Here is a 26,314-nt window from a genome sequence, read left to right on the forward strand (position 1 = left end):
TTAACCCATTTTTTTCCCCTATGAATGATATCCTTGAGTGTTTTTCTTTATTTTGCGACACATAAACCTAACCCAAAAAATGCCTCTAAACCTGTATTCGAGAGAAGGAAAAAACTTGTGTGGTCGTGGGCAAGTTCACAATTCGCACAAACGTATGACAATAAAGCTTGTACACCGTGGCATCTATACTGCGCTCTGTATCTAACCTGGGTGCGTCCCTGCAAGTATCTTTTTATAGAGACTTTACTCCATGGTTAGGCCAAAAAATATAATAATAAGTCGGTCTCTGGTCAGCGCGCGCGTCGATTTCAATCATGCGCGTCAATCTTTTTTTTTCCAAAATGTTCCGCGGTAGCTCCAACAGCGCCCCCTATTGCCGCACCTCCTCAATTTTTTTTTTACCAAAGAGCACCAAGGAATGGGAAATTGCACCAAGGCAAATGATCGAGAGCACCAAGACAAATTATGGAGGACGCCAATGTTCATGAGGACACCAAAAAAGCAAAATAGTACCCCGCCTTGTCTGTACAATCCAAGCTTGAAGAAAAAAAAAAAGCAAAAAAAGAAAAAGAAAAGCGTCCCCGCGTCAATTCAGGAACTTTGGTCTGACCAGAGACCGAATATTTTTTTTTGGGGGGGGGGGGCCTTAGCATGGAACAACCATTTCCATACAGTGTAAGGAACAGAGTGGTACAACTTTCCCCTGGCCTTGACGTCCGGGCCGGAGGGACGTCAGCCAACGCACACGAACGATGGTGTCACGATAACAATGCAATAATACGTTCGTACCAACCAGTGACATTCAAGGCAGGGCCAGGAACAGGAAGTATCGGGTTACACAATTTGGTAGAAAAGTACGCACGAAGGAAGTGCGTGGGCAGTTTGGTGTCCTTTTCCTGCAGACGGGGTTTATAAACTCCTGCCATTGCCCACACGACTCACATCTGGTTGTTGGTTCCGTCATCACTACATCTCTGTTTTGTCAAAGAGGTTGTGTCACTCGCATCTCGTCAAGTATTAGCTCGATACTTGGTGACTTTTTAAGACGGCGAAGTGAGCAGAAATACATCATCAATGTTTCCCAAGAACACGATGACAACGACTGTAGCTATGCCGGAGAAACCGCCACTACAGGCACACAAAGACTCGGCTGTGCTGTACATGGTGGACGGAGACCAGGTAGGAGTTATGGAAAGTGTTATCGCATGTCGAGTCCATCACAAGTCCTCACAAGTCGGTCCTCATAATGTTCATCATGTCCTCACAATTACGTCCATGCCTAAAAGTCCCCAAGACAGTCGAGTGACCAAAGTCATCCCTTTATTGTGAAGTTGTGACCGGATTTTTTTCTTGTACCTTTATTCTTTATGCCATTATGTTTTTTTTTTTTACACAGGTTGATGCTGGCAACGACAGCAGATGGCAGATCAAACGGGCCAAGATCTGCGCATGCACCGTTGTCATAACAACCCTGATCCTGGTAGCCGGAACATTGGGTGCAATTTATATTGTCCTCCGGTCGCAGCAGGACACCAGCGAGGCTACCACCGTCTACAAGGAGCCCCTCCTCGGCAATGATTCCCCTCTGGAGGAGCCTATCAACAAAATCCCCAGAATCAAGATCGATGATGGCGGACTCTGGCCTCCCAAGAACCCAGTGACCCCTGACCTCGTGGCTGTAGATGGCATGGGAACGGTTTCCCTTTCCTCGAGCCCAAAACCAGTCACCGATGGAATTGACATCGATCCCGAAGGAAACACAATCTTTGAACCCGTCGTTGTTTCTTCTTCTTCCTCTGATGATGTCGACTCCTCCTCCGACTCGATACCGTATCATGAGAGGTCTTACGTCAGACGAACCTACGTCAGCTCCTCCTTCCCATTCGATGGTTTCTACATGCGTGGCGAAGAAGGGGACCCGCCACCATCTCATAGCGAGGATTCCTCACCAGATCCCACATCTGAAGCTTCTGGAGACATGGACAGTGATCTTGAGGGTTCCGCTGAACCTGATGATTCTGAAATCCCATCTGATTCAGACAATAGCTCGAGCAGCGACCCTAGTAGTAGCAGCTTCTCGGATCCCTACGTAGTATCCGAATAACATCATTTTGGGACTCATTTTAACTGACTGCTTTAATCTCATTAAAATGTCGTGAATTTCTGTAACAACGAATCTCTTGTACAACAATTGTTTATTGTGTGGTGTAAAACAGTTGCATCTTATAAAAATATTACTGCTTCTTTAGGAAAATTCCATCTTTACCACGAAGCGGTATTTGCATCTTCCTATTTTCGGCCCAAGGTTAAAGATTTTCAAATTCTAGCTGAACATTCCTGATGACTTGAAGTTACATGACATAAACAGATGCACTATTAGTAATCACATCATGACATCAATCGCGGAGAAGTTTTTAACGAATTTCGTAACTCAAGATATACCTTAAGTGTAAAATTGTAATAAACTTACTTAAGATGCAAGTCGGACATTTTGGCATCTTGATTTTTTTTCTGCCGACGCGGACACCTCGCTATTTTCTTGCACTAAATATAGACGTACTTATAAACATAATCTGCTGAGATTTTCCAGATCGAGAATGGGGTTTTGTTCACTTCAGTGAAGTCCACGGAACCGAGGCACCGAATTGTTTCCTCAATTTAGTTCCTATATGCTATTGCATGCTAATTTTATATATTCTTATAAATATAATGTGTGTGATAAGCCTAAAAAAGATGACTATAGTTTGAGTCTTCTTCCATTTTGTAGAGTCAAGTTATACAATAATCTTGAAGTTCTTCTTGTTCGTTTCTTGGGCCACACAATATAGACTACAGTCACAATACAGTACTGTGAAACTATTCTTTCTTTGTTTCCAAATGAGTCAACTTTCTTTGCTCATTGTTCAGAGACTTGAGTGTAAATAAAACTTTTTATAAATATAAATATATTGCAATGTTTGAATTTTACTCGAATGTGTTTTATTACAACACGACATTAATATGATTTTTCCCTCTTTTTTCAACATTCATATGTCAGTTTCGTTGGTTTCGTTCAAAAAAGGGAGTTGTATAAAACGAAAGTGGTTGTGTAGAAGAAAGTTGAAACAACGACTCAAAATAAAGGCCTTTGTCTTCTTGAAGTATAGCCTTGTGACGTAGTAATGACGTGGTTGTTTGATAGCCTTGCCGGGGGAGAAATCGTCACATCTTCTTCTTTAGAAACGTTATCTGGGATATACTTGGTTGCAATTGCTTGTGACGTAGCAATGACGTTAGTTTTCGATCATCCTTGCTTTGGGAATTTCTCGACAGCTGTGCAAATTCCGTGATCTATATGCACACACAGTGTGGGTATAATGTGACCCCTTCACGACCCCTGTTTTGATGACCTTAGTTCACAGTAAGGAATGTCAAGAATGCACCTGTTTGATCAAGTTGTCACAGCATGAACTCTTAGATATTATGTTTCTAATAAGAAATAATACGGACTCCGCGTTGGTACTATATATATGCGGTTAAATCGAGAGGGTCACAAGTCATCAATAACTAAAAGGGAAGATGAGTCCGATTTTCAATTCTGATTTATTACGACACCGAAAAGTGCGCGAGATTATATAGCTCCATATGTCGAAACTAATAACTCCCCGATAACTTATCGAGTTTTATAGCAGCCATATAGAAACTGGTCTGAGTGGTCCATCTCTTTCCAACACTGTGCTCGACAGGGACAGTTGGGCCCAACTCATCAAGTCATCATGAAAATGAATGAATGAAGAAGAAGATATTTGCAATACAAAAAAAATCTAAGCGTGGATTTAGTGGTGCGGCTGACCTAACACTTTATACATCACTGCAAGAAATCCTGAATTCAAAATTGTTGCTTCACTGCCTCACTGCAGATATAATTATGATCTTTAAAGTTCATGTAGACTTCGACAAATGTTAAATGTTTTGGTTGTGATAAGTAAACTTGCCGAGCATTATTATGAAACCATTGAGACAGGAATTCAATGCAACGTGATAGCTAGCTTAGGAAGTGTGCCTCTCCGGTTTAGATGCTATGTCGCTATTAAGCACGTAATATCCAACAATAATATTATGGGAAACCTTGAGCCCGCGCCGTCGTCGAGTTGTACCAAACATCCGTCATCGCATATTGTTTCAATTTCCTGCAGGTCATGAAACTTTATGGTTGCTTGATGAAAATACTCAAAAAACGAGGATATCGGCGAGGACATAATATATAACAGAACATTTTTACCTTCAATTATTGATTGAAGACCGGCACTTCGAATTCAGTGAAGGAGGGTGGGGAGAAAGGAACGGCCGGGGAGGGGCATAATTCTGTGAGATATGGAAAAGGAGGGCGCTTTAAAGTGGATATATATCCTCCATGAACTACTAGAGTCCCCCACATCTAAAAAAACAAACAAACAAAAAACCGAATAGTATGCCAACGAAGTCCTAATTTATCATTTCTACCCAAAATAACGGCATAGACGCAAGCAGGAACTCGGACGGCCGGAGCGTGCGCGCGACTGTTGATTCGAGAGGGCGCCACCAATAATGTTTCTGCCGCGAAAAATGGATCGGCGGCGGGAAGAAATGCTTTCTATGACTCTTTCATGTTTACACATAAAAATGTTTTCAAACAAAGCAAGTTAATGAAATCTTTATCAAACTTTGAATTGGTCAGATGAGTTACAGTCCAACGTAGCACAAAATTAGAGAAAGAGCGTTTAAACTTTGTTTCAAGAATTGTATTGGAAGTGCAACATGACACAAAATAACTGGTAGAATTAAGAATCGACATGAAACAGCCGTTAGATTTGTTAGATTCAAAATGGCGGAGCCCAGCAGCTTTCACGAGGTGACGCTTTTGCGGGGTGAATTTCCTCGTTTTAAGGAGCTCACAGTCAGCACAGGTTTGATATTTGTTTATGAATTTGTGAGTAGGCGAGTCAGTGTGGTAATGACTATATTTTAGGAAAGAATGATACACAAAACTACCAAAAAACTGGATGTTTGAGTTGTTCGTTTCAAGTCCAACAACGCACACAGTCACAGACACAGTCATGACAGTGACACAGTGGTGCACTAGGCCTACACACTAGTCAGCTAGTGACAGGGCCGGACGGGTAACCGATTGGCCAAATTCTGTACTAGATCATAGATGCACAGCGAAAATCTGCTAGATTTTTATCACCTTTTATCATTTTTGCCTATTATTACACGAAATACATTGTAAACACTAGTAATACTCACACATGCAGTTGTTATATAAAATTTCCTTAAAAAGTTAAACAAAACAAAAATCATAAAATTTCCTTTAAAAAATGAAATATTATTTTTTTGAATTTGCTACGCGGCGCTAGTTTAGGGTCTTTGGTGTCTAACCTCACTTGCAATGTTCTAAAGTATTTTAACCCTAACTGCCCTGAATCCTCCAAAATCCTTTTGGCAAATTGGAGGAATTTGCAGGATTGAGGTTACATGGCAAAAGTGCGTTGCTGATTTCGGAGTACGCACTGTGTCAAGGTCTTGGGCCGGACCTGTTGTTTATGCTCATCCGTGCATAAATTTAGTCCTTGATTATACTTGACAAACTCCGTACTGCTTCAGGATGTCACTGCCTCTGCCTCAACCTATTGACAGTCATAGCCGGAGGATTTTGCAGGATTCAGACAGTGGTCACCCCTCCATGGACCATATTCAAGAAATAACGGAGGAATTTGCAGGATTGAGGCTATAAGCTATTTTTCCATGGGGCCAATTGGAGGATTTTGCAGGATTGAGGCTACATCCTAGCAAAAAGGCCTAGGGAGTTGGGCTTAATGTGTACAACACATCAGGGAACCTCAAATTGATGCTTTTCAAAATTAGACAGCTCTATATTTTTCAAATCTGCCATATTTTTCTGTCAAACCACCAACCTTACAGAATTCTGCTAGAAATCTGCTAAAAAAAATTCATTCTGCCAAATTTTTTGTCAAACTCATTTTTTCCCCAAAAAAATTCTGTCAAATTTATCCGAAATTGGGCTAAAACAGTCACCCTGGTGACAGTCATGACTCATGCAGTTAGTTACAAAAAACCAGTGTGGTGTTACTTAGTCTGCTAAAAAAAGGGACTAAACTATGCCTAATGGACCGATCCAGTAAGCACCGCCCCATGAGATTTATGTCCGACGTGCTTGCACAAAAGTCCGACATGTGTGCACGCGCGTATGATGCGCGCGGAAGGAAAATGCAGCGTGGCATTGGAGAGGAGCACGTGTTAATTTGCCCGGTGTGCAGTGGGCGGGGCTTACTGGATCGGTCCATTGACCTATCGCCGTTTGCGAGTTAGGCAAAATAAAAAAACAAACATGTTTAGCGTCCTGCCTCTGACAAAAAGGAAGGAGGAGGCCTCCTTTTTTTCAAAATGGCCGCCCGACACATTTTTCAAGACAACGCGGCCGGGCTATTTTTCAAGATGGTTACCAGCTTTTTTCAAAATGGCCGCCACTTGGACTCAGGAAATGACATATTGGCTTCTTATGGGCAAGATGCAACAGAAAATGAGACCAAAATGATGTAACTATGCAGAACCGAACATCTCTTCTGCGCAGAGATCGTTAAAATTTATCAATTTTTGTCTTTTAAAAAAAAAAAAAAAAAAAAAAAAAGGAGGTGGCCTCTAAAAAGGAAGCGGGCGGGGACGCTAAACATGTTTTTTTTTTACTTCGCCTTAGCCACGCCCCTTTGAAAACCCTATGGAGTTTTTGTACACTACATTTTGTTTGTCTCAGATTTTGCACATTTTGCGTCCATACCATGTAGTTGGACAATATTTCACAACTTGTGCTGATGCGATTCCACCGTGATGGGTCAATTGTCCACATGAATGATGAGGTCGTAATATGACGATAAAATCATGCATGTCATAGTCATAAGAATGCAATGCGATGATGGAAGATATCCTACTAGTCTCTTAGTAAACATGGTAAAGACGCGAAAGACACAAGTCTGAAAATAATTTAGATCATGTGTTGATAGAATTAAAAATGTGCCTTATTATTTAATGCTCAAACCAATATTTCGACTAAAAATCTTAAGTGGGTTGGCATCTAAATTTTGTTTTCTTCACCAGTTCATTGTTATGATTGTAAACTATACATGCTAAGACTCTGTGCAGAAATTACAGTTAATAATTAATTGTATATATAAACAGGTGCATCGCAAGGTGTATTGCAAGATGTGAACCTTCCTGACTGTGCTGGAGGCTATGCATATCGAGACAGTGGAAGAGTAGCTTCAGTCACCCGTAATCGATTTATTTATTGGTAATTATCAGATGTTATCTGACGATCCAACTACAGATTTACCAGGTTTTTTTTTGGCGGGGGGGGGGGGGGGGGGGGGGGGGGGGCGGTGTGAGGGGCCAGAGTAATGATGTGCAATGGTCTATCTTTTGAGGAAGTCACTCCCATCTGTTTCCAAATGTTGAATCTAAGAAAAAATGTGGTTCAGTGCGAATCTTTAACATCAATTCTTATTTTAATAAGCTCTTTTTAAATTTTCGACAAGCGCAGGTACGTGCAAATTATACCTGCACAAATCCCGCTTGGTCAGTTTTAGGCTGGCACATGTTAAACTTGATCAGCACATTTCAAATATTAGCATATTCAATCGAGTCCAAGTTCGATTAGAGTAGTAATTCTTAATTATTTCAAAATGGACATTCTTCTGATTTTCATGAAAGTGTCTGTTCATGATCACTGCAGGAGGTCGTCAAGGGATATCCTGGAATTCCATGAGGTATCTTTAGATCACAACCTGACGGGGAACGCTGTTAGTCTTCTACTCCAGGATGCACCGATCCTGCCTCGCATCACGCTACATGAGACACACTCACACGTCATCATTCTTATAGCAACCATCAACAGTGTTCATCGACTGATATTACCTCATCCCAATCGTCTGCCCAGAAATGTGAGTAGCTGTGTGAGGGATGTGATCGAGATCCATCACAAGTCTCTGCATTGAGAGAGTGCATTGGCATGCACAACTGACTTGCAATAAACTACACCAAGAGTAGTGTTAACGTTCCATTACACTCTTCTTTTTCAGGACGTGTATTCTCACCATGCGTCTCTTCCTTCCATCTTTGCGGATGTCTCCATTGCTAGTATCCGTGACACCACCAACTTCCACGTCATTGGCCAAGGAGGCTCAGCTACCTACGAGTTTCAGACGAGTTCTTCCTGGCTGACTAGTGAAGGAGAAGCCATGTTTGCTTTGGCTACTAACGCTGGGAGCGTCGTGGTAGTGAAGCTGCCTCCTATTGGCATACAAGGTGAAGCAGATTGCAAGGAAAAAATTTGAGATTGGTTTGTTGGGGGGAATTTTGAATCTTGATTCTAATGGGAACAGCTTGGGAATGCAAGATGTTCTGTTTGACCCCATTAAGTAACTAAAGAGGGCGCTGTGTGCTCTTAACATGGCTGCCTTCCACTGCCAGTGTATGGCCCAGAGGTAACACAGTATGGTGCAAACCTATTGCCTCTGCACTGAAGAACGTAGCTCATCAAAATTACAAACTTCAGCTCCACATTTTTCATGTCCCTGTTACACCTGATATCTACAATTTCCTAATTCTGATACACTCCTTAATGAAGGCGTCATCCAAGAGTGATTATGAATAGCAAACTACCTACCCAGTTGAAGTCATTCTTAATTTGAACGGCAAAAAAACCCAAAGTACCAAGGTAACAGGGACCAGAAAATGTCACACTTTGGACCTTCAATATATAGAATGACCCACATTTGCCGTGAGAGTGCTCCTTGAGGACAATAATAAATAACCCTGGTGGTTTAATTCTTTGCTCTAGGTATCGTCACCCAGCATGAGTTGAAGCAAGCTACTGTGATGCAGCGGTTGTGGACAGGGCTAGTACCTGCTGCAATGAGGTGAAATAAACATTGCATTCCTCATAGTCTGTGTCTCAGTAATCTAAAGCATCTGCTAGCTAAGATTAAGAACACAAGCTTCTCATTAGATGTACTCTAAGACGGGCAATACCTCAAGAAGGGCAAATGTTCTCTTATATGTAGGTTAATATCAATGTGCTGAAAATTTCACTTAAGATTATCTCCTCCTCCCACCATTTTGAACTATAATGATGAGTTTGACTCTTTCCTGGAACTTTCATCTGACTTTTCCCCTAGTTATAAAAGAATAGGATTCTGTAGCCATTATGAAGTCTCACCCTTTTGAACTTTGACCTGTTGGATACTTCATTTCTTGAACTCTAATGTTTTGCTACCTAATACTAGGAGAGGCCAGGAATCAATGGAATCTGCCACCAGTTCGACCCTTCACCCTCTGAACCATGACCTCGTTGAACTTTGACCTTTTTCTTCCTCTATACAGGAGAGGCCAGGAATCAATGGAATCTGCCACCAGTTTGACCCTTCACCCTTTGAACTATGACCTCTTTGCCTTCTGTGCCTGTAAGGATCATAAGCTGAGAATGTGGTCGTGCAAGGTATGCAGGGAGACAGACAGTAGGACTTGCTCATGATAATAAGTTACTTAATAATGTAATAATGTACTTAATGAAACAGAACTGTTCTCATTTTTTCATAAGGTCCTTTATAATTTTTTGTGAGTGTTCAATGGACATATAGTTTTAGTAAACCTTGCAGATTGTAATTAATTTTGTTCTTCTGCATGTTTTTTTATGTGTGATTCTTCAGATAAACCTTTAGTCACCATCCTACCTATTACTCACTGTGGCGCCTGAAACTGCCAGAGCACACTATGGTTTTATTGATGCTTCAGTGAATAAACACAATGTAATACAATGTAATACAATGTAGTACATGTGCCAATGGGTTCAATCAGATTACATGTATTATGATGTGTTCTCCTCTCAGAGCCAATCTTGCGTGTTGACTGTTGATGTCTTGGATTACATCTCAAGCTCCTCCGGCCTAACTGACCAGCCGGCCACTAGGCATGAGATACAGACTGCACTGGGTAGTGACCAACGGACGCTAGTCCTTGGCATCTACTTGAGCTTTACTACACAAAGCCAGGTATGCAAAGGGGGCTTGCTTGTCTCATCCAGAAAATGGCATCTGTCTTTAAGGAGCCAATTCGAAAGGAATTTTGGTTTTACTCTCATTCTCAAAAAATAAAATAACCTATTAAACTTCCTGCTGTTTGAACAGTCACAGACAGTCAAAAAAATTAATCCTCTTCCCCTGCCATGCCTTTTACACAGGCTTGTCAAAAACAGTCCGTTCATGTTTCAAGCAAGCACTGTGACTAGTCAAATTCAGTCAACAGACAGAAGCAGGCAGGAAGTAGAGATAACTGGCTTATCAATCACCTACAGTCAAAGCATAGCTGTTTCAAGCTACATAAACAGTCACAGCCAGTCAATCCTATTTTATGTAGGCTGGAAGCTCTTCTGTTGAAAACAGTAACTTTGATTTATTTTGACTAAAAGGCCAACTTGGCACGGAATGTATGTTTGCTTAGGATTGGGAATTTTTCTGTATGGTTTAGTGCCTGACTCTCTGCTATTTTACATCCACAGTTTCTAGTACTACAGCCCGTTCTCCAGGACGGTCAGTACAGACTCATTGAGGTAGCTCTACTCAATGACGACCGACGAAACACGCTGGTGGACTTTGGGCTGAACCTGTCCACCCTCTGGGCAGTATGGAACAGTCCAACCGGGGAGACACTGGTCAAGTTCACTACATATGAGGGGTGAGATGGCTTGATATTTCAGACAGCCGAACTGTCATTTTACTTTTCCTAACCCCTAATTACAATAGAGCAGTCCTTTTGGAGACTGGTCAAGTTCACTACATATGAGGGGTGAGATGGCTTGATATTTCAGACAGCCGAACTGTCATTTTACTTTTCCTAACCCCTAATTACAATAGAGCAGTCCTTTTGGAGACTGGTCAAGTTCACTACATATGAGGGGTGAATTGTACATTTGATATAGCCAGGTTTTCATGCATATGTTTCTGTCCCTTTAATTAATGGAACAGTCCCTTCTCGATGGTCAAATTCATTGATTGTGAGGGGTGATTTCATGAAAATGGAAAAGTCCATGAAAATAGATAAAAAAAAGTAAATTTGAGCTGATTTTATGGTCACAGTTTTCCAAGACGTTTATTTACTTGACGCTATATATTGAGCTATAATCAAGGTTTTAATGTTTAATTTCTGTTTTTAGAAATTCAATTGGTGAGCGTGCATGGAACAGTGTCTTCATGGAACCAATCCCCACTCCAGATGTTATGGTTCCTCCGTTCCTAGAACCAAGAGTAAGTAGGATGTCAAAGTTCCTGTGGTTGTGACCGGTTTCTTAGAATCTAGGGCGAGCACTCGGATGTTGCAATTGATGTAGCTTTCCCTGGAGCAATATAAGGAAACTTTGATTCAGTTTTTCAAGAACCAAAGTAGGAAGTTTGTGATGCATTTGATGCCATTCACCCTTTGTAAAGTTCCATGAAATTTCACCTGATTTCAAGTTCAACAAAATCTCTGTGATGGTACAATTGACAGTGCAGGGCATTTATGAAGGTAATAAACAACATTTACAAACATCAAAAAAACAAAACTACCAAATTATTATGAAATACTTTACTTGACTGTAAGTGAATAATAGTTGCAAGCATTCTGTAAAATCATGGCACTTGGTGTGTTGTCATTTTCAAGAAAAGTGGAATTTTTGAATCAATCTCCAACGATGGTCATCTGAACCATCATTGAAAAAAACTATTTTTTTCTTTTTCAACCACTGCCCCCAATTAACCAAATTTAGTTATTCAACATTTTGTTTGCAATCGGTAAAACATAAAAAAAAAAAAAAATTCCTTTTTGAATATTTCATCTTTTCTCTCTTTATCTTACCAGGAAGCATACCTTGATATCATTTTCCACCCCGGGCGCTTCTCTATGCAGTCAGTGTCCAGAGCTCTGAATGTAAGCATTTTGCCTGAAATCTTGAAAATTGTTTTAATACTCGGCGTTCCTTGCACCAGATTATCATTTGTGACATCTAGTTAACCAGTGAAGACTAGAGCCCTTTTCACACTAGATCCTCTCAACCCAGGTTGAACTCAACCCTGGGCCAACTCAGTGCCATCCAAGGTTGAGTTTTATATTTGTCAACCCCACATTTAACCTGCATCATTTCACGCTTTTGTGCAAACTGAGCTTGTTACGCTCAGTTACGACCGTTTTGAGCACTGGCGGGAGTCGCAACCCGGGTTGAAAATCTCAACCCTGGTGTGGAGCAGGGTTGTGTTCAACCTTGGGCGTAATCAATCTCAGGGTTGGCGCAGGGTTGATGCAGGGTTGAAAATGTTCACGTGTGAAACGCTGCATGTTTTCAACCCCGAGATTTGTCTAGTGTGAAAAGGCCTATAGGTTTTTTGTTTGCTCTGTCTTCGTATCATTCTAAACTGACTGTCAACACTGATTGAGATATGTTGTTTATTGAAGTTAAGACAGAAAAGAAAAATGTACTTTACATTGTTATAAAGTAATGCTTAAAGTGACCAGAAATGCCTCACAAATTGTCTTTACAGATTTACAGTCGATCCAGCGGCTCAGCCTACACCTCCTTGACTGATCTCGCCCTCCAAACCCCAGACCTCCTGCGTGAGGAGGTCACTGCCGTCATAGAGGCGGAGTTACAGCAGAAAGTGGGCGGTAGCGAGATGTCTCAGGAGGAATACCGAGACGTGTTGGAGCAGAGCTGGTCCAGATTCTATACATGCTGTGTGCAGTATCATGAGGTATGAGGTCAGGGGTCAAATGTTAAGATGGGTCAAGGGTCAAATGTGTTATGTCATGTTCACTGACCATCAGTCAGTAAAAACAGCAGTACGTATAAACAACACAATTTCATATCTTACCAGACACACGGACACAAATTCTGTATTTCTACAAAGATTCAGAAAAACTCTGCCTCAGATGAGTTGAAAATTTTGTTTCCCTGTGTTTTAATTCAACGTTTGTTTTTGTTTCATTTCAGGTTGCTAGTAAGCCACTAGGAATAATGTTGGATCCAAGTACAGGGATGGTGTGCCTTGTGAAAAAGGTTTGCAAAGATTTTTGTTTCTTGTCTTTAATGTTCATCCTTAAAAAAGTTCAATTTTTGGCATTGCAGATTTGGATGGAAGCAAACATCTCCCATCTATCGGGTCCCCAGGTGGCGGATAGGGGCACGGCCTCCAGATATGGAGGTTAGCGCCCAAAACCACCCGAGCGCTCTAACGTTTTATTGATTTTCAGTGAATAAATACAATGTAATATAGCGAAGTCAGCAAAGTGCTAATGGGATAAAGACACATTTGGTAATTATGTTTTAAGTCCATAATGTGAGTGGCTTTTATGCAATTTTGTCAAATTCTGCTTTGACGTCAATTTTGTTTACGTTTTTAGAACCTTCTGTCTGTTCTGAGACCATGTGATGCTGTGGAGCATCTCTATCTGGCGCCCTCTAGAGGTGTTAGCCTGCAAGATTTTGAAGGCGTCCCATTCGTCATAGCAGGTATAAAATCCTCTCAATTTTAATTCTTAACCACCAACCCCCCCCCAAAAAAAATGCAAATGTTGGTATTTTATATAATTTTGCCATAGTAGGAACTTAAAGGATAAAAATACAGGCTTTTCAGTATTTCAAGTATTCCTACTTTTCCTAGTTTTTTCTTGAAATTCCTTCATTTTCCTACTTGGGTTTTGTCTCACAACTCCAAAAAATGAAATCTCATTAAAAAAATTTCATAGCAGTGTTACACACTGTCATGTATGTGAATCACACAATGAAGGGCTTGGGCGCAGGAGTACTGCAACTGTACTTCCAAGAGCTTAGTTGAGGATGGAGCACAAGTGTTGTGAGTACAGAACATGCCAAATGAGGCTTATGATGCTGTGGACATGGGTGAGTGTCAACGAAAACTACTCCTGAAAGCCGCAAAAGGTCTACTTTATCCTGATTTGTTCTCCAAAGTCCTACTTTTGTCCTTTGTTTTAATTTTGATCCTACTACTCTCCTATTTTTTCACCTGGGACTGCATGAAATAGCTGGCAAAACCTGAAAAACATAGCTGGTATAATTTGTCATAATTGAACGACAAATTGCCTGAAATGATTCAAGAGGGAAACTGTTCTCTCTTGCTGAACAGACAAGACCCTTTGTCGTGATCTGATAACACTGAGTGACTGTGTGAAGATGATATCGCAGACGTTGAGCCTAGAAATCAAGATGTCATTTGAGCATGACGTGTCTCAGCTGGAGAAACCTGACGTGATTGCACAACAGATAGCTGGAGATCTGCTGGGGTAAGACATGATCACAGAGAATTATTTTTCCCAACCAGACATAAATGCATCCCTGAGAAATTCAGATTTAAGAGACAATACATCCTGGACAGTGCCTAACTGGGCTACAGAACATATTTTAAACAAAATGATATTAATTGGAGAGAGCATTTAAAAGTTGGATATAAACTTAAAGGGAATGTACATCATTGGCTTTTGCTTTAATTTTCAGAAATGAACTATTTGAGGGGTTAGTATAATAGATCAAATATTGTTTAAGTGACATGTTTGAAGTTTTGTGTTTGAAAATGCTTGAAAACCAAAAAAAAAAATTGTTTATGTAGTCTGGTTTCCTGACTCCACTAAAGATAAAATGGATCAATTTATAGATGTCGGAAAATTGTAAGGTAAGGGAACCAGCCTAGCTGGCCTGCACCCATTTATGAACATGTAACCAATAGCAAACAAAATTTGGACGGAAAAAATTGTAAATTTGGAGCAGTAGTTGAAAAATAGTTAGGTTTTTCCAACGGTGGTCGGCCGACCACCGTTGGAAATGTATACAAAAATACCATTTTCTTGAAAATGACTTGACACCAGGTGCCATAATTTACAGGATGCTTTAGACTGACATTTACCAACATCCTAGTAGGGTATTTCGTACAAACTTGATAGTTTTATTTTTGATGTTTGCAAATGTTGTATTTTCCCTTTAAAACAACTATCCTTGAAAGGTGGGTGTTTTTGTGTTGCTCTTGCGTGAATGCATTTTGGGGTCCCATTTTTTAAAAATTACATTGCAATCCATCGTCAAGTAATTTGGCTGCGGTCTCATTACGCAATTTCCTCCTGTTTTTTTTCTTAGTGAGACAATGGACAGTCCTCAGCTCCCATCCATCACCTTTGTCCAGCGACTGACCAGTCGACTACAGTCCCTCCAGGACCCGATAAGAGCTGTATTGACCCTCCTGAACGCCATGGATCTAGCAGAGGGTGACCCTATGTCACTAATGCTGGATGATGGAGGTAAAGACAATAATCCCAAGTCTTTGACTCGCGTTTGTCTAGCATCATCCATTTTGCAATTTAGGGTTTGGTTATTCACGGCATGGAGAAGTGTGGCCTAGTGGTTTGGGTTTGTGACTTGTGAGCAGAGGGCCAGGGGTTCGAATCCAGCTGCTGGACATATGTTGTGTCATAGAAAAGTGTTCTGTTTAGCAGGTTTGTGAAATTAGACCCTATTCAGCCAGACTCCTATTTAGCTCATTCTGTTGTTGATTATCTTGTTCTGACTTTAGTCAACGATGCTATGGAGCATCTATCAACCAGCCAACTCTTCACAAGCTCCCAAGGTGTGGCTGTCCTTGCCGCTAGCTTCATCCAGATGTCTTATACCAGATACCAGCTGCTGAGGGACTTACTCATCTTAGAGTGTGCCATGGTGAAACTGGGAGATCAGGTGAGTAAATCAAATTGCTTATTTTTAATTTTTTTTATATATTCGGACAATAATCAAAAATCTATTTAAAACAAAATGTCCTGGTCTAGACAAAAGTTTGTAAAAACTGTCATCAAAGATGTGTCAGACCAAAAATGGAAGCTTTGAGTTGTATACGCCCCAGGGAGCTGAGATTGTCTTTGGAATGTTTCATGAGTCCAGTGAGCATGGTAATAATGATGTAGCGCCTTGAGCACACTAACGGTGCGTACGTACACTTCATAAAAACTCATTATCAATGTTATTCTCGATCTTAGCTGTTTTTTTGATGGATGATGTTGCTTTCTTCTCACAGGCTTCTCTCTCCGCCGATGCTCTTGATGACTTGGATTCTGACATCATTTCTGAGACTGCATCTTGTCTCCTAGCTTACTACTCCCTGTACTGGGTCGGTAACTGCCTGGCCAGCACTGTCCCCACCAACTCACTGTAAGTTTGAAAGATTCACAGAGTGCATCTGAGTCTCTGTATCCCCGTAGCAATTACACAGAGAAAGATAAGGTCCTCAAATGGATTGGTGCCATACATCTTGCAGCCGTGAAAAGACAATAAGGCAGTTGGGTGTTCCAACTGCACATGTGCACATCCAGAGAGGATGATATTCATTTCAGGATAAACAATTCTCCGTAGGCATGTGAAGTCATGTTGAGTGTCAGCAAATGTAAAGATACTCAAAATTAAAGATTTTCAGAAGTGAGCATAACATTTCAGAAAGTTTGGTCAGTTTGTGCGAACGAACATTTCCATCACTTTGTTCATATTTAGATGGAAGTTTTAATCGTGTGTACTTCACATCATATGCATGTGAACCTGTGCCCAGACACAATACATCCCTCTGAGGGTCAGAAAGCGCCCTCTCTTGTTCATGCAGTGTCCATTGTAATATCCCCGTCTGAATGTTAATCCCCAGGGAGGCCAACTTGAGACAACTAGCAGCGCTGGAGATCTCAGACAGTACAGCAGGCCTTGCCTTATCCCTGACCCAGACCAGGTCATCTGACAAGACCCTGACTCCAACGCTAGCTGAGCTATTCCTGGATGGGGTCGGTGGGTCACAGATGAGGTCAAAGGTCACCAAGGCTGGATACATGAAGAAGAATGAATGTGAGACGTGGACGGAGGTGTTACAGCCTTGTGTTGTTTCATTGGCACAGATGATGTATCCTTGAGAAATTATTGCCAAGATCAAGGAATTTTCCAAATCCCACCTTCGTTTCCCGCTTCGGGAGAGAAAACAAAAATCTGTAAAAAATATATAAACAGAGATGCTTCAACCAGTAAACCGCAGAGGATGCGTAACATGATCTTGCAATGTCACGGATGATAAGTTAACTCGTCAAGCTTTCTCTGAGTCTCCTTGCAAAGCTTTAAGTCGTTTCAGGAAACAAAGTCATGACCCGGTCTCCAATTTTGACCACTGAAGATTTGATTTCTGTTGCTTTATACATTATTCCTGCCTTGCATAATCTGACTAGTGTTTATTATTCAGTCGGCTGCCCACTTTTTTCCTTGACTCCGCCCATCCGCCCAGCTGGCCAATCAGTGGCAGTTTTCTCTTCCCAGAATTCCTCATGGGCAAGTGTCAGTACACCCAGCTGCAGGTCAGGCTTAAAAAAGATTTTTTAAATTTTTTTTTACACAATATTTTTAGCTGCTGCTTTATTTTTTTTCTACAGTTGGCACAATTCATAGTGATATGAGATGGCCTGGTTGGAACATCTTGTATACCTTGTTTAGTTTAATAGTATCATTCTGAAATGTCTAAATTCTAATTCTAAATAGAGTGTCCTGCTACTTTCCATTTGAGATGCTGCTTGCACCTTATTGGTTTTAGGATTTTTTTTGTTGAATATGACCTCAACTCCCAAACTGTAATTAATGCCAACTAGCATCAGCTTTTGCCAGCCAATGTGATAGCTGTTTTAAACTCAATTAACTGTCTCTCTGTGGTGCAGGAGTACATCCGATTGTTGAATCCCTGGTGCGATTGGAACATCTCATCTCGTCACTTCCTTCTTGGCCACTGTCTTCTGAATTCTGGCGAGCCTCGTAAGGCGCTGACCTGCTTCTTGAAGGCGTCTCATCGCATCGCTAATGAGGATTTCCTCCTGAATAAACTACTGCTAACAGAAGAACTGGAGGGGAAGAAGCTGGATATTCTCTACTATCTAAAGGTCAGCTTGGTGATGATGGTTGCGGTGTAGTGTTCCAGATTTGTGTAGTATCTGTGGTGTTTACAGATACTTATTTGTGAGGCGTTCTAGCAAAAAAATGAGATAAAGTTTGGCACAAGCTGTATCAGAGACAAATGAAAAAAAAGCAAAGTGCTGTGATTTTGTTCCCGATTTGCAGCATGATTCACCGGTATAAAAATTATTATTTGATATGTCTACTAACATTTTTAAAGAAATAGTCTAAAAATTGTGGAATAAAAATGTTTTTGACTTTTTAAGGGAACACAATTGGCATGTTTTGTGACATGTTGATAAATGTGAACTTTAAACGGACATTGCTTGTCAACGGAAAGTCCAAATGAAGTGCCCCAAATATTATTGCAAGGATAATTATATTATCTTTTCTAATACTCACAAATCCTTATTTTGTTATGTGGCATTGTGTCTTGCCGATTTTGTGTGTGTGTGTAATGTAATGGTCGTATGGGGAAAAAGTCATTTAACTCAACTATATTTTAAATTTTGTGGACAGGTGATCCGACTACTGGAGCAGTTTTCTCTGCCTGATCTTGTCATATCGTTGGCTAATACTGCACTGAGTGTAGCTGATGATGATGATCCCAATGTGGTGAGTAATGTCTACCAAATAACAATGGGGGGAAAACCCTCAAAAGATTTCTTAAGTACATTCAGTACTTGGTTCTGCCCTTCACTGATTTGATTTCATAAGCACCGTATACTTAGTGTTGTCTGTGGGCATGCAAGATAAGTTTCCCTACCTAACTTGGGTGGGACTCGAACCCACGATCTGCTTAGCAGTGAGACTGTCTTAATCACTCAACAACCCAGCTTGCCGGGGTGAGCTGGCTGGATGGAATCTGATGTAGTACCAGGAGCAATCACTTTGCTGTTAAATACATTTTTTTTGTCGGGGAGAAGCAATTTCAAAATATGTCGGCAACGGGTGAACAAATATTTAATTCACATCTTTATATAAACTGATGTTATTTTGAATTCCCAGCCAACGTTATGGTCCAAAGTATTCAAATATCAGCTGGAACTAGGACACAACGATGAGGCCTATGCTGCCATGGCGACAAACCCCGACCCGGAAAGGTAAGAAAGGTGTAAGATTAATGCCACCGATTGGTTCTTCAGTTTTTGAGCACTTTTATGTATCAATATAAGTTCTAGAAACCCAATAAAAAAGTCTGAAATATAACACAGCTTATGGATAAAACCTTGACGTGGGTAGCCCTTCATGATCCTTATCTTTCTTCCCTCTCTCAGGCGACGGGATTGTTTGCGTCAGTTCATCGTTGTTCTCTGCCAACGAGCTCAGACCAAGGAGCTGTGTCAGTATCCCTACATTGACCTACATGATGAGGTTGGTGTCTGGGTTCACATCGAAAAGGGGAATAAATTGTTTTAGTGTTATTTATGATTTTAGCTAACCAGGGTAGTCTCAATACCCCGTGGGCCCTGTGGAAAAATTTGTTTGTAGACTTGTATCATTTTTTTAAAATGATCTGTGAACCCTTTCTATGGGTTCATGTAATATTTAATAAGTGTTTTTTTACTGTTATGTGTCATAGTTTCGTGTTTCTTATTTGTATGTAAGCATTGTCTTTTAACAATATTTGTAAATCATGTCAAACATTGTGCAATTCGGCCGCGAGGCTGCGATATGATGTTTTTAAAATAAACCATTTAATAAATAATAAATAAATATGGTGACTGTTCAGGTTTTGAGAAAAACGACCATTGAATCTGGTGTTTCTGCAATTTATTTTTATCTGCATTCTGTTTCAAAAAAATATTTATTCGCTTCCAATATATCCTTATTTTCAGGTTGTAAGCATAATGGAGTCGCGAGCGCGCTCAGTAGATCTCCTGACGACCCATAACTACTACGATCTCCTCTACGCCTTCCATATCTTCAGAGGAAACTACAGAAAAGGTGTGACTGAAACATGAAACTAATTTAAATTGACCCAATTCCACTGAGGTTGACTATATGACCATCAGCTAATCATGCTTAACATCAGGGATGTAGTTGAGTCCATCACAAGTCCAGTCACAAGAAACAGTGGATGAACAATAACAAAGCAATGCCTTTGTCAAAGCTCATTTGAATAGCTTGTGAGTTGAATTGGGACTGGAGGACTTGTGATGGACTCATCTACATCCCTGCTTAACATTTCAAGTTAACCAGACTATTGACTTTTATAACAGGCCAATGTGAGCAAATGAGATCACTGTGTGGATGCCATTTTCTGGTTACAAACACTTAAAATACCCCATTTATTAAAGTAAATGTTCAACTTCAATCTAAATATGTAAAAACATGTCCCACATCATGATAGTCTACAATTGTGAAGTCATACATTTTAGTAGATATCATGTTTGATTATGACACAACTCTTTAGTTTGTCATATTTTTATATTTGCAGCTGGTAGTGCGATGTATGAGCACGCTGTTCGTCTCGGCCTTGAGGTACCCACGTTGGATGGGTTACGTAAACAAGCCAAGTGTTACTTAGCTGCGATGAATGCACTGGAACTAGTCAACCAGGACTTTGCCTGGATCGTCAAGCCTGTAGCTGTCGATGAAGCAGTAAGTGAAGCCAGTCAGATTGGTCACAAGTCATCACAAGGCCATCACAAGTCATTACACGTTGATCACAAGTCCAACAGAAGTCACTTCATAAGGCTATACCTAGTCCATCACATATCATCCAGTCCCAAGCCAGCTCACAAGCTAATCAAATTAACTGTGACATAAATCTGATATGGAAATGTGAAACAGAATGAGATATAAGTCGATTCAAAGCAACGTAATTTCATAATCACTGTGTAACAGTGCCATCCGATAGCTTGTGAGAAAAAATCACTATACTCATATGGGACTCGAACCCATGACCTCCTGTTTACTAGTGCAGACGTCTTACCATGCAACCAAGCATGTCAGGGTCAGCAGGCTGGTTTGAAGATGATTAAGTGATGAGTGTTGCAATCTAGAAGACATTCCAGGGAATGCTGTTGTATTTTCTCCATAGAACCCTGAGGATATGGTGGGGGCATCACCCAAGAGAAACTATGAAGGAGAGGTACTGCAGCAACCAGGTAGGCTCACACTACTTGGACAATGTCATCTCAACTGTGTCTATAGTTCACTAAGAAAAACAAACTGAAGCAGGCGTTGTTTGAAGTTAGTGAAATTAGCCTGCGGATACACCATGGACTCTCAGAGTACACTCTTGAAAACATCCAGACCTGTTCTTTTCAGAACTACCACTTCTCACTAAAGAGATACTTTTTCCATGGCGTACCCGCAAGCTAATTTCACTAGTTTAAACTGAAGCAGGGTTTAAATGTGTGACCCATTTTTAAATTTTTCTGTTGGCGCCTTTTTTTTGTTCCCTTGTTTTCGGTAACCAGTCGGAACCAAACCCAAACACACTCTTGTCATGATACACAAGAGAAATTAACAGTACTGTAAACCTATGTTTGCTGGAGCACTAGTCAAGTATTCAAGAGGTTGTATGTAAAAACCCTACAATTATCTATATATGATTTTTAAAAGTTTTGACTCTTACTCGAGTCTCTTTTTTTTTTCAATTGAAAATTGATCAATAAAAATAGTTAATTTTTAATGTAGTTCATTTTATTTCCTATTTTACTGATTTTGCTTGATCACTTTTTACCCCTATATGACCCCTTTTTGACCCCCAGTGAAACGTCAGGTCAAGGTCATTGAACTCTGTGACCTCCGGAAGGAATTCCAGTTGGTGGACGCTCGGCTGAAACTTGCCAACCATGATCCAGAATCAGTCCATACATCAAGTGAGTTGTCTACTTCATGAATAATTCATGATAGCTTCATGAATGTTTTATGGATATTTCACTGCCTGAAAGGGAGGTCACATTATTAGGTATCACACAGGTCTAATTACTTTGTGAATGTTAAGAGTGACTGACGTTTTGATCCTCACAGAATCTTTCTGGATGCAGCATTACTCACCATTACTGACCTCATAATTTAAAGTTGTGCGGTTGGCTCAGTCAATGGGATAAAACCAAAGGAAACATGGTTGGAATTGGGCCCTGAACCACATGAACCTTTAAATGAATAAGTCCACATGTTGGCCTAGCTGTGGATTAGAACCTGAGTTTGAGAATAGAAAGGTGAGGAAATACCACCCTTCCATCTTCAGTTCCCGAGATACTTGTTTATAAGCATCACTCAGATTCCTTTCCATTTCTTCCTTTGTTCCTTTTTTATCCTCCTTGACATTTTCTTTGAAGTTTAATTTTTCTTGGATAATTTTTCTTTCTTTGACAGTGGGTCCAATACTTTCTGCAGATGAAACAATCTCCTTCCTAGTCCAAGCAGGTCTGTTTGACGCGGCCTGTGCAGTCTGTAAAACCTTCAAGCTTGACCTCACGCCAGTATTTGAAGGCTTGGCCACAAAGTACGTAAATTTCTTTGTAGTTCTATTCAAATTATCTTCTTTTTTTTTTTAACAAACTATCTTTATTTTTTTTTGAATTATGAGTAGCTTAATCAGAACCACTGAGAAAAGGCAGCAGTTTTTCCACAAGAGTCCTTCGGGAAAAACCCAGTGGAGGCTTTTTTTTTACACACTGTTTGGTTGGAGACTTTTTTTAGATAATGAGTATCTAAATTTTTCTTCAAACTTCTGAATTGGTTGCAGGTGCGTGAAGTTATCACTGAATGGTCTGAGTGAGACAGCATGGAAATGGCTGTCAGTCAATGATCTAGGAACGCTACATCCATCACGGGAACTTGGGTAGGTTCTAGAACTTTTTAGTGGATACTGTATTGAACTCACAGGTTTCAGTCGAAACAAAGAATATTTGGTTCCACAACCTTTCTTTTTCTTGTGCAGCCTGTACATGGAAATTGACATTAATGTAAGCTTCAATTCATTGTTTATTGGGAATTTTGATAGTTTGCGCAGTCTGAATATGACATTACTTAGGTCACCTACGCTTCAAAATATATTAAGTTCAGTTTCTCTGACAAAGTGGCATTCCTGATCAGCAGAACTGAGTAGTAATCCATTAGTTTTGAGACAAATTTGAGATTATCGGATTTATCTTTCCAAGTTCTGATTACTTTTTTTTTTTTACTTCTTTGCAGTCCGGCAGACTTGGCTTGGCAGCTCCTGAAACGATACCTGGAGAAACACGACAAAGTTGGCGATCACACACACTACAAGTGTGTCATTAACAAGTTGTTATCACTCGGTTATCATCTGCCTATCTGGCTTGTCTCGGACTATAAGGTAGGCTTTGTTTAACTATACTTATTTAAATATGTGACATAGGATTTCCTTTGTCGACAATCATCCCTCTTATTTTACGGCAAGATTTGTGATTGACTGGGAACTGACTTGTGATTGACCCCATAATTCTGGAATTGTTCTCTTTCTGTCATCATCATGATACTAATTTTTATATTACGTGAAATATAAAACTCTTGGTTGAATACTTCAGGCATGAGATTTTCAGACTTTAGTCTGAAATCAGATATTTTGAGACTGAGAGAAAGACATCGGTATAGAAAGAAATGCATCTTTCAGACTGTTTTCCAATTTTCAGACTTTTTTAAATTCACCATCCCTGATACCTTATATTCATCGTCTCCATTTCTGGTACTTTCAGAGGTTGAATCCTGCCTCCTTGCTCCTTCTTTACATCACCTATGACATGTTGGAGGAGGCTACGTCTCTTATGCTTGAGTACATTGATGCGGTCTGTGGCAAGGGGTCTGAGTACTTTGGTCTGACGGTGAGTAAAGTTGCATCCAAATGACTTGGCTCCAGCTGGCAATAGCACATGCGGCTATGGCAGGGGCTGAAACCACCCAACATTGAAATGTGTTTTATTATAAGCCGTAGTCAAGTAATTTGGTCACAGTCTAACAAGGAAGTTGCACTCAATGACCAATTATTGTTTGTAGAAATTACTCAAAGGAAGTATTTTGTATGATAGGATTTTGCACGAGCAAATGTTAACTTTGGCCTTTAGGCCGCGATAGTAGTTTTGATTCAGTGAAGCAAAATTAATGAATGTATTATTCAGTGAAAGTTGCTTTACTTTAATTTTGTTTTTGTTTTTTGGTACTGGGTTTCGGCCTCCCAACAGAAAAAGGTTTAATAGTTTTTAACCTTATTTGTGACTTAATTTTTTTATTTGGTTCCTCCACAGACCTCACTGCGAGAAACATCTCCAAGTGTCTGGTTACCGTATCAATCCATCGACCATCTCTTGACCGCCCTCAAAGACCAGACAGACCCCGCCCTCAAACAGGTATGACTATCGTCAAATTGAAAAACCCACCGAAATCTGCCAAAATCCAACGCTTGGTTTTTGAAGGATCGAGATGGATCCTGGCATATCTCATTAAGCAACAATCATTAAGTACTTATAGTATTACATCAGTGATGGGCTAAACCTTCCATTAATTTTTTAGTAACACTGATATTGAAACAGAAATGTATCAAATATGCAATTCACGATTGTATTGTCCCTGACAGAGCCAATTAACCATGACATCAGAAATGATCCAAATCTCATAGTGTGTAATCTCCTTGGCCTGGTCACGGAGAATAGAGACTAGAAGTTTTTGATCATTTCTCAATCATCAATTACACATCACGGCTAGTACCGAAGTGTGACATCAGCTGCCTTTGTTCTGGTTCAAGTGCTGGTTCTCGCGCTGATGTCTTCACACACTTCAGGTATGCACGCGAACCAGAATACCCAGCACACTTGGGTAATCTATTGGCTCTGTCATTGACATTACATTTTCTTCCATAACGCTGGAATTGCCCAAATGTTAATCAATTGCACATCTTTTTAAGTTTCTTTTAAATTATTGGTTTTCTTTTGATTGGAAACAGTTGTACAGCGATCTGAATGAGAAGCTAGATTCCTACCACAGCAACGTCAAGGTAGTCTCCAAAGAAATGATCCGGATGAGATCGCTTGGAGCTAATGCTACTTGAGACATCTACAGGTCTGATAATATTAACAAAACACTTGAGAATTCAGAGAAGGGTCAAGGGTCATATGTCGTGGCAATGCTAAGCAGGAAATAGTGCTTAGCAGAATTTTGCTTAGCAAGAATCAGCTGTAAGCCAGTCTTATGCAATCCACAAGGAATGACACATTGTCGCACAAGTAAACTTGTACATTTTTTCTCGCAAGCTGTCAGACACTGAGTATAAATTTATATATTTGTGGGATTTAAAACCCATTATTCACGGTACAATATTTTGGCTAGTGACCTGGGCCCATTTTCATAGCGCTGCTAAGCACATGATTTTCTGCTAACAGAGCCTCCGTCTAATTCATGGAGATCGTAAGCACCCCAGAGGACCTCAGAGGAAAAAGTTACTTAAATCAGTGACGTAACAACTGACATCTCCTTGCCCGCGCAACAGTTTGCACAACACCACCATGAAGTAGGGCTGATAAGGTTAGCACAATTGTCTGTTATTGTTAGCACAACTTTTCTGCTAACTGTTAAGCAGCGCCATGCAGCTGGCCCCCATTTTCTATGTGAGCTGAGTTACCCATTGTTTTTGTACATTTATGTAGTTCATGAATTTATTTTGGAAGGTTTTGACATTGGAGCCTTGGCATATCCAGGCTTATATGTCCACCAAGGGAAAAATAAGGGAAACATTTTTTGAAAATGTTATCACTGAATTTTTCTTCGTTAAATTTGTTTTGCTTGGTTGTTTCGTTTTCAATGCTACATTGACGAAGAAAGAGGAGGGGGGGGGGGGGGGGTGTTAGGGGGTAGGCAAGCTTCCCACCACTGTATTCACCTCTTGATTTGAACATCAGAATGAGCTGACTTTGTTCATGAGATTGTGCTGCACAGATGTCATCTTAACTGGGATATGCAATGGTTAAAGAAATTAAAGAGACTATTTCCAAAACACGATATTTGTCATTTTGTTCACTTTTAGAATCCTGCTCTCTCCTGGCTGCCAAAAGCATTTTCGACAACTGTACTTGATCACAACTTACATTTTTATTATTATTATTATTTTTTTTTCTGGTAATGAAACCAAGGAATCCTCAAGAGTGCCCTAGGCACTGTAGCTTGCAAGCCTGAAGAAACCTGTAGAGAGAAAACGATGAGAAGAAATAACAGTTTTAGAGGTGGGAGGAAAACCCCAGAAGGATATTCTGGGGAAAACCCACGGAATCAGGTAGGGACTGAAAACCCAATCCACATGTAGGTCCAGGCGGGATTCGT

The 26,314-nt window shown here is 40.4% G+C and overlaps 2 protein-coding genes across 3 annotated transcripts; both read left to right on the forward strand.

Annotated features, from left to right (window-relative positions):
- Positions 1-835: 835 nt before the first annotated feature.
- On the forward strand, positions 836-2,948 carry LOC119725733. The gene is made up of 2 exons (XM_038197283.1): positions 836-1,179; positions 1,397-2,948. The coding sequence occupies exons 1-2, from the start codon at positions 1,075-1,077 to the stop codon at positions 2,102-2,104; spliced, it is 813 nt and encodes a 270-aa protein (XP_038053211.1). The 5' UTR covers positions 836-1,074; the 3' UTR covers positions 2,105-2,948.
- Positions 2,949-4,812: 1,864 nt separating this feature from the next.
- Positions 4,813-26,044, forward strand: LOC119725735 (nuclear pore complex protein Nup160-like). Of its 2 annotated transcripts, XM_038197285.1 has the most exons (34): positions 4,813-4,925; positions 7,213-7,324; positions 7,766-7,973; positions 8,112-8,337; positions 8,873-8,951; positions 9,415-9,529; positions 9,921-10,082; positions 10,589-10,764; positions 11,243-11,333; positions 11,926-11,994; positions 12,603-12,812; positions 13,052-13,117; positions 13,462-13,570; positions 14,205-14,361; positions 15,206-15,366; positions 15,639-15,799; positions 16,134-16,267; positions 16,749-16,997; positions 17,370-17,439; positions 17,794-18,012; positions 18,545-18,640; positions 19,034-19,128; positions 19,303-19,399; positions 19,864-19,972; positions 20,466-20,629; positions 21,072-21,138; positions 21,748-21,858; positions 22,358-22,487; positions 22,731-22,826; positions 23,180-23,324; positions 23,704-23,829; positions 24,250-24,351; positions 24,945-25,034; positions 25,562-26,044. In XM_038197285.1, exons 1-34 carry the CDS (start codon positions 4,844-4,846, stop codon positions 25,571-25,573), a joined length of 4,296 nt encoding a protein of 1,431 aa, XP_038053213.1. In that variant the 5' UTR covers positions 4,813-4,843; the 3' UTR covers positions 25,574-26,044. The 2 variants fall into 2 exon arrangements, with proteins under 2 accessions (XP_038053213.1, XP_038053212.1); XM_038197284.1 differs by having other exon boundaries at positions 24,945-26,044.
- Positions 26,045-26,314: the final 270 nt, after the last annotated feature.

The sequence above is a fragment of the Patiria miniata genome, unplaced genomic scaffold (genome assembly GCF_015706575.1).
Source record: "Patiria miniata isolate m_02_andy unplaced genomic scaffold, ASM1570657v1 HiC_scaffold_19, whole genome shotgun sequence".
Taxonomy (NCBI): domain Eukaryota; kingdom Metazoa; phylum Echinodermata; class Asteroidea; order Valvatida; family Asterinidae; genus Patiria; species Patiria miniata.

Excerpts from the sequence above, each read along its gene's own strand:
- LOC119725733 (XM_038197283.1), top strand. The coding sequence starts at position 1,075 with ATGTTTCCCAAGAACACGATGACAACGACTGTAGCTATGCCGGAGAAA. Across the intron at positions 1,180-1,396 it reads ACATGGTGGACGGAGACCAG|GTTGATGCTGGCAACGACAG; the intron begins GTAGGAGTTATG and ends TTTTTTACACAG.
- LOC119725735 (XM_038197284.1), top strand. The coding sequence starts at position 4,844 with ATGGCGGAGCCCAGCAGCTTTCACGAGGTGACGCTTTTGCGGGGTGAA. Across the intron at positions 13,571-14,204 it reads CGTCCCATTCGTCATAGCAG|ACAAGACCCTTTGTCGTGAT; the intron begins GTATAAAATCCT and ends CTTGCTGAACAG. Across the intron at positions 17,440-17,793 it reads GTCAGTACACCCAGCTGCAG|GAGTACATCCGATTGTTGAA; the intron begins GTCAGGCTTAAA and ends TCTGTGGTGCAG.